The 11,734-nt window shown below is 37.8% G+C and overlaps 1 protein-coding gene across 9 annotated transcripts in view; it reads left to right on the plus strand.

Moving 5' to 3' along the window:
• Positions 1–11,734, plus strand: part of RAI14 (retinoic acid induced 14) — a 147,826-nt gene that overhangs the window by 125,620 nt on the left and 10,472 nt on the right. For 6 of the 9 annotated variants that reach the window (XM_067730490.1, XM_067730494.1, XM_067730488.1 and 3 more), the window contains 8 exons: positions 1,330–1,387; positions 2,115–2,185; positions 3,734–3,840; positions 4,795–4,973; positions 5,232–5,260; positions 6,481–6,567; positions 7,490–7,576; positions 9,989–10,046. In XM_067730490.1, coding sequence (XP_067586591.1) covers positions 1,330–1,387; positions 2,115–2,185; positions 3,734–3,840; positions 4,795–4,973; positions 5,232–5,260; positions 6,481–6,567; positions 7,490–7,576; positions 9,989–10,046 — 676 coding nt within the window. The remainder of the gene's footprint in view (positions 1–1,329; positions 1,388–2,114; positions 2,186–3,733; positions 3,841–4,794; positions 4,974–5,231; positions 5,261–6,480; positions 6,568–7,489; positions 7,577–9,988; positions 10,047–11,734) is intronic. The other 3 variants (XM_067730493.1, XM_067730495.1, XM_067730496.1) reach the window with 3 other exon arrangements.

Here is an 11,734-nt window from a genome sequence, read left to right on the forward strand (position 1 = left end):
CAGGTGGCCATCAAGGCTGTCCAGGTGAGCAGGTGTTGGCTCAGACCAGGTGGTGACAATGGAGGAAGGGAGGAGAGTAGATCGGGGTGTGTTTTGGGGACAGAATTGACAGGACGTGGCAGGAGGAAGAGGAGAAGAAATCAAGGATGACTCGGTGGTTTCTGGCTCAGTGACTAGACTGATGATAGCACTGTTGACAGAGGCAGGGACGGCTCGGGCTGCGTGGCGGGGAGGGGAAGCCAGAAGTGTTGGCTGTGCTGCGTTTGAGACATCAGGCGGAAATGTGAAATAGGCTGTGGGTTGTCAAGCCGGGGGCTCAGAGATGCCATCTGCTGTGTACAGATATGGACACTGGCTGTAGCCCAGCCTGTCTGGCTTTGAATCCTGGCTCTGCCACTTACTGTGACCCGAGCAAATTACTAACTTCTTTGTACCTCAGTTTCCTCATCTGTAAATGGGGGTAATAACAGTATCTAACTAGGATTGTCAAGAGCCTTAAAACAATTCTTTGAACAGTACCTGGCACATACTAATAGCCAATGCTTACACAGTACTGTTGTCACTGTTAAGATATACACTAGGGAGGCATTAGCTTCTAATGGGATTTCGAGCTATGGGTGTGGTTGAGATTACTGAGGGAGAGAGCTTAGAGAAAGAACACTTAGGAGCCCCACAGTTTTATGTTTGGCTAAAGGGGCAGGCGTGGCCAGAGCAGTGGGGGGAAAACCAAGATCGGATGGGCCAGGCAGGGCTCTAGGGGCTAAAGGAGAGAGTGTTTGGAGAAGAGGGAGTGGATTGCCGGGGAGAGGTTGGTAAGAGGAGGGCAAGCATGTTTGCCATCGTTGGAAACACGAAGGTGGCTGGCCACTTGGATCAGGGCCATCCCTGTGGAGTCTTGAGGGCAGACGCCCAACTGCAGTGAGTCCAGGAATAAATGGGAGACGAGGAAACATGGCTTGTGTGGGACAGTTCTTAACAGGAAGTTGGTTTTGTGATGGCGGATAGAGAATTAGGGCAGGAAATGGGGGGAAAGGTGGGATCGAGATGAGAAATCCTAGAGCATGTTTGTTAGCTGGTGGGGATGATCTGTTGGCAACAGAGTTGATGGAAGAGAGAGGGGACGGTCAAAGCAGCCAAGAGGTGACAGTTCACCTGTGTCATGATTACTTGGAGATGAGTCTCCCTCCCCATGAGACCCTGGGCCCCTGGAGCACAACAGTTGGGACTTATTCATGTTTATTATACTTTTCTTAGGAAGTTGCATCATACCTTGCAGGAAAAGGATGAACTGAATTTTATTCTACGTGTTTATTGATTTTTGTCTTACAGTCTAAATGCCCAGCCGAAAGTATCGACAGCTCTGGGAAAACAGCTTTACATTATGCAGGTAATTTTCATTCTCTTATTTGTCTTCTTCTGCCATGAGAAACAGTAAGTGTTCGTTTTCCTTATTTAAGCCATTAACCTTGCCATTGTTATTCCTGATGCCGTTTTCTGTCGTCATTCGTAGACATCATTCCCATTTTCCTCAGTTTGCAAATTGTGTAGGGTTTTACGGAGGAATACAGCTAGAATTCGTCAGTCGCCTGCCAAACAACTAGTAAAAATTGTCCTGGTTATTATATTTTAATTAACGTCAGGTTCTTGTTTAAGAGATATTCATGAGCATTTGTAGATTTCAGGTAATGTGTGGTACAGATTTTTTTTTTTTACTTGGGGATCAAAAGGAACATCAATCAGTTTTATTTATCAACATTTGGTTTTACTATCTGTCACACAGTTTCAAGTGACGAAACATTGGTACTGAAGTCCAGGATGATGAGATTTGCTAATTTCTTTTAGTGCTAGTTGAGGAAAAGCTAAGTCCCACGAAAAGCTAAACCAAAGGTTTGCCTAAAGGCAACAACTGGCAAGCACTGCCTTTAGGTCTGGATGACACCGAAATTAAACAGTAATTTAAAACACCACTTAACCATTCTGACATCGTTTCTCTTCAATGCAACGTATGCAAACTGGGTGGAAGGTGAACTTTTCCTTCATAGAAGTGTTTGATGCCCCTGGCTGTGAGAGTAGCTTTGTGATTGGCTGTGGTTTCTGTGTCTTCTTTCTCTCAGCGGCACAGGGCTGCCTTCAAGCTGTGCAGGTTCTTTGCGAGCACAAAAGCCCCATAAACCTCAAGGATTTGGTAAGTACCAGGTGACCACTAGACGTGCAGATGGACACTGGTGTCTAGAGCACCATGGGCTACTTCTGGGAGTCACGAAGACCTTAGAGACCCAAGCATTTGGTAAAAGTCTATTGCTTTCCGACCTAGATCCTCTTGTGCAAAACAGATTTAAGTATTATCCCCGTTGGTCCTTAAACCGTTAATAAAACGTTTTGCAGCATGCACTTCCTCTGTTTGCTTCTAAGGATAGACACGTGGCTTACCAGCAACCTAAATACGAATAAGGCTTAATTTCTTGATTTTTATAAATAAAAAATAAGTCTAAATAGAAGTTCTATTATTTTCTTTTTGCACCCCATATATTACCTTTGGTACCAGGGTTTTCCGATTTTAAAGACCACTTGTAGCCGATTTTGACCTTGCTGGGCTATTTTGAGAATAAACTGACATGCCTACGGCTCCTGATGATAGGGTTAAATTTCCTGCTGTAGCATGGGACTTGGCATGTGTAAGTTATACCTGATGGGGACATTGCGAAGTGAGCATTGAGAATCTGTAAATAAATTCACGCTCCCTGAATCTCGGTACTTTATAACCAGAAAGTATTATAACTTCACAGAGATAATTTTCTAGAAATTCTGAAGTTCGACTTTGAGTGGATACTTAATCCTTAAGCAGCAATTGTATTTTTAAATATCCCCACGTTAAAATAATTGGATATATTGTAACTTTTTTTTTCCTTTTCCTATTTGAATACGTCCACCTTAAAATTACTGTCGACCCCATTTGTGGGGTATGTTCAAGGCAAGAGCAGAATAAAAGCCTCTCTTTATGGTTTACATAATTTGAGTCAGACCCCACTTTAAATTAAGATTCTGGAAATTGTCACCTATAAATTCTAGTATTTTTTTTTCATTCGTTTCTTACTGTAATGTTGAGATTCTTAATCCATTTTACATAGTTTGTATGAGTTGGGATCTAATTCTTTTTTCTAAAGGAACTGCCAATTGTTATATTAAACAAATCATTCTTTCCATCAGTCCCTTTATCTAGTCATGTGTCAGTAATGAACAAATGAACTCTTAACATATGTTTCGATACCTAGTAAGATTATGAAAGGGTATGCTTTCTGAGAAGACTGGTGGCATGGCAGGATACTAGGATATGTGTAGTTCACTAGAAGAAACTGCTTAGAGCAGTGGGACCTACAAATGCCATATGGAAACAACGCTTCATTTCTCCAGAACCATGGAGAACCATTTCTCAATAAACATGGTATACTTGCCTCGAGCCTTTACCTACTTGGCGTTCCACTCTCTCTCACATCATAGTTGCAACAAGCAGCCCGAGAGACCGACTCCTGAGGAAAAGCCCACAGTCAGTGGGATTCCATAACAAGGGTAGTGTTAGGGTGTGACGTTGGCCTATTAGGGGGCAGACTACTTTGGTGGGTCAAATGTAAGACCAGCAGGACAAGTCAGGAATAAATGTAGAAGGAATAAGGACCTTTGCAGTTCCGGCATTTGTCATCTAAGTTATAAATCTTAATCTGAATTTGTCTCCTAGGATGGGAATATACCACTGCTTCTTGCAGTACAAAATGGCCACAGTGAGGTCTGTCGCTTTCTCCTGGATCATGGAGCAGATGTAAATTCCAGAGACAAAAATGGAAGGTACCACAGAATTAGAAAGCATGTTATTTCAGTGATATCCACATTCTGAGAAGCTTTCAAAATATCAGAGATGTATTTTGGATCGTTTGTTTTAAAGCAGTTTTAATTTCTTTCTTTTACTGATTTCTGCCTTTTTGGATAATTAAGAATCTGTTTTGGGTTTCCCTGGTGGCGCAGTGGTTGAGAATCTGCCTGCTAATGCAGGGGACAGGGGTTCAAGCCCTGGTCTGGGAGGATCCCACATGCCACAGGGCAACTAGGCCCGTGAGCCACAACTGCTGAGCCTGCGCGTCTGGAGCCTGTGCTCCGCAACAACAGAGGCCGCGATAGTGAGAGGCCCGTGCACCGCGATGAAGAGTGGCCCCCGCTTGCCACAACTAGAGAAAGCTCTCGCACAAAAACAAAGACCCAGCACAGCAAAAATAAATAAATAAATTAATAAACTAAAAAAAAAAAAAAAAAGAAGAATCTGTTTTGACTTAAAAAATATTTTCCCCAGACCTCTGGGAGCATCATTGCTGACTGTGTCTGTGATGAGATTATTAAATGCTAAAATGAATAGGCCGTTTCCTTTGCCTTTTCATGCAAAATAAAAGTAAACATATTGGTTGTTTTTTAAAAACAGTCTTAATAATGTTATAGGTTGTTTAAAAAACTTGATTTGTAAAAAAGGCAAGATTTGTGCCAATCGTATTAAATTCCATCATATTTAGAAGATTATGTCTATGTTATTTGACCTAATATTTAATGTTCTGATTTAATCTGAAGTTTTATAAAACAGCAACCCAATTTTATTTTGATAGCATTCCACTTTGAATTTCCTAGAAAATTAAGTGTAGTACAGGTTTAACTGCACTTAGTCTTCTTTCCTCTGTTTTTAAGACAAATGAAATGATTTCCTAGCAACAAGTTTTCACATTTTGTGTACTAATTTTTTGTCTCCTCATTCTTTAGAACTGCTCTCATGCTGGCTTGTGAGATTGGCAGCTCTAACATTGTGGAAGCCTTAATTAAAAAGGGGGCAGACCTAAACCTTGTAGATTCTCTTGGACACAATGCCTTACATTATTCCAAACTCTCAGAAAATGCAGGAATTCAAAGCCTTCTATTATCAAAAATCTCTCAGGATGCTGGTATGTGAAAGAAAATAGCCAGTGTTGTTTTAAATTTATCCACTCCATTTTCCCCAAAGGTTAAAGGAATTTGTGCAATATATTTTATTATTCTTTTAAATATATTTCTGGAGAAAAATAGTGTTGAATATTGTGTATGTTGTGTGTATGGGTATGTGTGTGTGTGTGGGTGTGTGTTTATATACCCCGCCACCCAAAGTGCATATGAGTAATTATGGTTCTTATAGGTTTTTTTTTTCCCTCACTTTTCTTCTATAGATTTAAAGACACCAACAAAACCAAAGCAGGTATTTATCTTTGGGGATGGAGATTCTTTTTCATCATTGCCTGTGGGAGTTTGAACATGTTCTAATTAAACCACTCTGTGGTCCATTAGGAAAGTGATAAAGACTATGCTGAAACTACTTAAGGAGTAAAATATCTTTGGAATAAATGATTCATTGTAAGGTGGTAAATATTTTCTTAATGATTTACCCTATTTCCAAAGCATGTAACTTTAAACTTGCTACTTATATATTCATCTTTTTCTGAAATATACTAATATTTCCTACTGGTGTGAAAAGGTTTGATGTGATTTTAACTCTGAGAACAACAGTATTTTAACTACTTGTAATATCACAGGAATTACAGAACTCTGTCCATAGCCATGTTAGTTAATGAAAGTAAGAGATTTAGCATTTTCTTTTATTTTAATTAGAGCTTTTCTAAAATGTCATTCATTTTACACAGATAGAAATTGAGAAGTTTACCCTGTTACTTTGGAGTTTTTCCTAAAAACATAGTCACCTCTGTTTATTAATGAGATATATATTTGGCTGTTTTATTTATTTATACATCAAGGTTCTTGAAAAAATTATCATAATCAGCAAATACTTGATAATGAATTTATTTTGTACCAATTGTGTTATATTTATCCATAACCTTCAGAGCTGAGGTTCTCCCTTTTTTCCCATATTTATGGTCATTCCTTGGTATCTGCAGGGAATAACAAAATCTGCAGAAGCTCAATTCCCTTATATAAAATAGTGTGATACAGTTGGCTCTCTGTATCTGGAATTCTGGGATATGCAGATGGTTGAATCTGGATGTGAAAACTGTGGATATGGAGGGTCAACTGTATACTCTTTAAGAAAAGGACTGGAAGTAATGAAAAGGTCGGGGAAATACCACTGCTTTGCATTAAGATGGAAGCTATACTATGAATGTATTCTGGGTTCTAAGTTGTGGTAAACAACCCCTTATTCTCTACTTTCCCAGTTCTCCATACCAACTTAATCTGGTTTTGTCTTGTGTTTTTTATTTTCTTGCTTTAAAGCATGGGCTGCTAGAAGAAAACTTGGAGCATGCATATTACTTATTTTTATGTTGGTAGCAGATTTCAGATCTTGATAAAGTAAGAAATGCATGAACTGTTGAGGTTTTTCTCATTTGTTTGATGAAGCTATTTACTCAGACTTTACTAACCTAACTAACCCACCTCCATTCTTTGGACTGTGACAACTTTCAGCATGATCAAGTCTCTAAAATAAGCTCAGAGAGAAGTGGAACTCCAAAAAAACGCAAAGCTCCACCACCTCCTATCAGTCCTACCCAGGTAAAAATAAAAGAAAACCAACAATGAACAAACATATAACAACAAAGCCATAATTTTGTCATTTTGTGTTTAGGCCAAAAAGAACTGTTTTAAAATTGACCCTTAAATGCACATTTGAAATTTTCTGTAGTGGTTTTAAATTACAAGTAGTGGTATGAAGAATTTTGATTATTAGTATGGAAATAATGTTGATTCTTATTTCAAAACTGAAGAATTGAACCGTATCTTTTTTAAAAACCTCAAAATTCTTAAAATCCATGACAGGAACTTTTTCCTCGAGATAATGAGCTCAGTGTACTTTCAGAGCTTGTATTAACAGCTCTAGTAAAGTGGGGGAGAATGTGTAGCTGGTGAGGCGCTAGCTGAAAATGAATTTTAGTTGGTTTATTAAACGTTGTTACAATACATTTGCCTTTCCTGTTACACTTAAGGTTGACTAATATTAAAAAACAGCTTTCATTTCTGAGCTTATGGTGATTACTGAACAGAGGAAGAAGCTTGAATATCTATGAAATGGTAAATAAAAACAGGCCAGGGTTTGTTATTAAAAGAATCATAGGCCATAAAAAGAATAATCCATATCAAATATTTGAGCAGAATATCTCATCCAGTAAGTAATGTTAAATATGTTAGCATATTCATTAACAATATTCTTAATCTGCAATAGAAGTTTTATAAATTTTTAACGTTAATTCTAGTGAATATAGGAGTGAAGTTCCGTAGTTAATTCTACTGGGCAAACTTTCAAAAAGTATTTGAGGTAGCTGAATTACACTGAAAATATGTTACCCTTGAATTAATTGAAACTAAGGATAATTATTGTTAGATTTTATTTGCATTGGTTAAATAGGCTAATTCTTTGGCACTGTAGAAGACTTTGAAAAAGGACTCTTTATTGATGGTTTTCACTTTGTTTCTTTAGTTGAGTGATGTGTCTTCCCCAAGATCAATAACTTCAACACCACTTTCAGGAAAGGAATCAGTATTTTTTGCTGAACCACCCTTCAAGGTATTTCCTTTCTGTGTCCAACTTATTATTGAATTTTAAGATACATAATAGATTTAATTTAAGTTACACAACACTGGGCGAAACAGAATATATTTCTCAGTCATTGGTTCAAACCTTTTCATCATAAAGCACCCTTTGATTATTTTTCCTAGCATGGGCTCCATACAAAAAGAGTAGCATGAATCAATTATATTTGTTAGCTAATATTTAATTTTCTTCATTAAAAAAGGACAAAGATAAGACTTTAAGATCACCAGTCATCTTACCAAATTGAGTTGCTATAATACTAATCAAAAAGAAAGAAATGGTTATTCTCTGATGTCTTACTAAGAAGTAATTATATATTATTTTTAATTTATTTTTTTAATTGTATATTTTTAATTAAACTTTTTACTGACTATAAAAGTAATATGTATTTATTTTAGAATTTTAGAAAATCCATTAGGTCTTATTCTACCTGATTCTCTAGACTTGTGGTTGGAAAGTATTTTAAGGAACGGGAGGGTATTTCAATTTAATATCTGCTTACCTAACAATCACTAGGAAATTGTACTTGGAAAGAAAGTAAAATCTATAATTGTTAAAATGAAATTTCAATGGCATAATTGTTTATTCTTTTCTCCCTTCTAAGAATTACTAAAAATGAATTTTCTTTTAACTTGGATGCACATTGATGTGGAAAAGATTCTGTCAACCTATCACTTCCCTTGCTTTAACTAGATTTTATTAAAATACAAGGCAAGGAAAGCAAGTTATGCTCTTATAATTACCACCCTAGTATCTTCTAATGTGATGGTGGCTCAAAGGAGGCAATGCGTTCCAAAGAATAATATCACAAATTATGTTTTTCAGAAATAGGTGTAAAAAGACTTTTATTTCTTTCAAAAAAATCACAAAGAGATAAAAAGGACACAATTTAGAATAGCTAAAGTTTAAAAAGATTAAAAATACAAATTGTTGGTGATGACGTGGAAGAGTTAGAACTCTCATACTCTGTTGGTTGGATGTCAAATGGTACAACTACTTTGGAAAACCATTTGACAGCTTCTTGAAAAGTTCCACATACCTAACATATGATCTAGCCATTCACTCATAGACGTTAACCCAAGAGAAATGAAAATATATGTCTCAAAAAATCATATACACAAATGTTTATAGCATCTTCATTCAAATATCCCCAAACTAGAAAAGATCCAAATGTCCTCCAACAAATGAATGGATAAAGATACTGAGATACATACATATAATGAAATATTACTCAGCCATAAAAGAGAATGAGGTGCTGGCCAAGCAGCATGATGGATGCATCTGAAAACCATCATGCTGAATGAAAGAAGCCAGGCTCAAAGAAATTCATCCCCTCTGACATTCCATTTATAGGAATTCTAGAAAATGCAAAAAGGAGAGTAGTGGTTGCCTGGGAATGGCAGGGATTGGCTGTGATGAGGAAACTTTTAGAGGTAATGGGAATATTCTGAATCTTGATTATAGTGGTGGTTCCTTGGGTGTGTATCTGTCAAAACTCCTCAGATTGTAAGCTTCCAATGGATGTAGTTTACTGTACCTTAATAGAGTTGAAAAATAAGCATTTATTTTTTTAAGTGAAAATACAGCTTTTTTTATGATAAGCACTTGCCAAAAATGAGCCACTTCATTTTTAGCATTTGAGCCTTTCAAAAGTCTCTTTGCTGAACAGTTCTCTCTTTTATCATGGTCTGCGGCTCATCTAGATAAAACATGGCAATTTCTGGCAAGTGACTGTATTTTGTTTTGGAATGAGAACCTGGCTTTGAAGGTAAAGAATTTTTCCAATATGTTAATGGACAGAGATATTCAGGGATACACGTTTAGAGGAAATCTTGATGGGATCGTCAATCCACAGCCATAAGAATTTTTATTCCCTTATAAAACTACCTTTATTTCCTGTGACAGGTCTCCTTTACTATCATTTCCCTTAAAAATAATTAATAATAATATATTAATAGTTAATTTATGAAATGATAAAGCTGAAAAGTGCTTCTAATGTATTTTAATGTATTACCCAGTTAAGTGAAACTTCTATTTGACTCTGTTATGAAAGTAGTATTCACCATCTCAAGCTTTAAGCACGTAGCCCACTAAATTAGCTATTATTTAATTTTATTATAATCTTCAAAGATATTTGTAATATACTTACTGAAATTTCTGAAAAATATTTTGAGACTATACCCTCTGGAACCTCTAAGTAAAAATTGCACCTCAGGAGATAACTGTCACTTTTATTGTATTTTAAAATATCTTCTTTCCTGGAGATTATCTGTTTTTCTAGTAGGATAGCACCAACTTGTATAAACTCAAGGAGGAAAATTTGCTTGATTCTTTTGTAGAGTGTTCCATTCAGGAATATTCTTTTAAGTCATTTTTGTGTTCCAGCAGGCTGAGATCAGTTCTATACGGGAAAACAAAGACAGACTAAGTGACAGTACTACGGGTAAGATGAAGGGGCATTTTTGTTCCCTTGACCGATCTCTATTTCATGTTCCTCTAAGAGAGCAAAGGCCAAGCAGGGGTACCCTGTCTGGGGAAGTTGGAGAACCCAGGGTGCCACCCTAAGGCTGCCAACGGTGCACAGCCCGGTGTTCTCTACTTCAGGGGGCTTTCACCTAGATTAAGGAGTCCCTGAGCTTGGGTGTGAAATATATCTCTGTTTTCATCCGTTCCTAATTTAGCATTAGCACTTCCTTCAATTATGAAGATAGGCAATAAGCCCCAGTGGTATTAGCAGATCACTGATTCTGACACCAAGAAAATTCACAGATAATATCATATCCCCTCGCTGTTATTACAGATACCTTGAAAGATCATTTACAGTATCTCTGCTAGAAATTATGGCCGTTATTAGACCTGCTTTCAGATCTTGTTGTTTGGTGTGTTACAAAGGTCGCCAATTACTGTAACCTGTACATTCTATTTTTTTTAAACATCTTTATTGGAGCATAATTGCTTTACAATGGTGTGTTAGTTTCTGCTGTATAACAAAGTGAATCAGCTATACAGATACATATATCCCCATATCCCCTCCCTCTTGCGTCTCCCTCCCACCCTCCCTATCCCACCCCTCTAGGTGGTCACAGAGCATGGAACTGATCTCCCTGTGCTATGTGGCTGCTTCCCACTAGCTATCTACTTTACATTTGGTAGTGTGTATATGTCAGTGCCACTCTCTCTCTCCATCCCAGCTTATTTTATGCATCTTAAAACATCGTTTTGAGATGAGGTCCATAGGCTGTACGCTGCCAGCTAGCGGCCCTCCTCACAACTGGGCAGCAGGTTATTTCTTGAAGGGAGAGCCAACTGAGCACCTCCACGGCCGCCACAATCTAACTTTTCTACTTCTGACTTTTAAAAGACACATACAAAGAGTGTTAATGAAATCACACACTATCATATTGTCCTCACCAAGACACGGTTTAATTCATTGTATCGAGTCCATCCTGTTGCTTTATCCTCTAAGAATGTAGGACGGTATATGCAGAATCAATTTGAAATGTAGAGCAGATTACTTCAAAGGCCCCTTTTTGCTCCAGCATTCAGTTTCTTAGTCTGCTATGTATTTCACATGTGTTTGGAGCCCTTAACTTACAGAACTGAGAAATATTAAGAAATATTCCTGGCAGAGAACAATGTTAATATAACTGAACAGTTGTTACACTGTATACTTTAAAAGCCATCCATCATGGCTTAGAAGTAATTTTTGTTGCTTAGAATTACCCTCATGCTCCCTCCCAACCCCCTGGTTCATTCCAAGCTGACCAGACTCTTTGTCAAGAACACTCATAAAGCTGTGGTTTAGACACCAGACATGATTAGTAAGCATTTCTATGAAGAAATGTCATTTTGTATCCTTCCAAATTAAGATTAAAGTTTTCGGGCTTCCCTGGTGGCGCAGTGGTTGAGAGTCCCCCTGCCGATGCAGGGGACACGGGTTCGTGCCCCGGTCCGGGAAGATCCCGCATGCCGCGGAGCGGCTGGGCCCGTGAGCCATGGCCGCTGAGCCTGTGCGTCCGGAGCCTGTGCTCCGCAACGGGAGAGGTCACAACATTGACAGGCCCGCGTACCACAAAAAAAAAAAAAAAAGATTAACATTTTCATCCTTGCATTAAATGGCTTGAGAAAATT

Source organism: Pseudorca crassidens, chromosome 3 (genome assembly GCF_039906515.1).
Source record: "Pseudorca crassidens isolate mPseCra1 chromosome 3, mPseCra1.hap1, whole genome shotgun sequence".
Lineage (NCBI taxonomy): Eukaryota > Metazoa > Chordata > Mammalia > Artiodactyla > Delphinidae > Pseudorca > Pseudorca crassidens.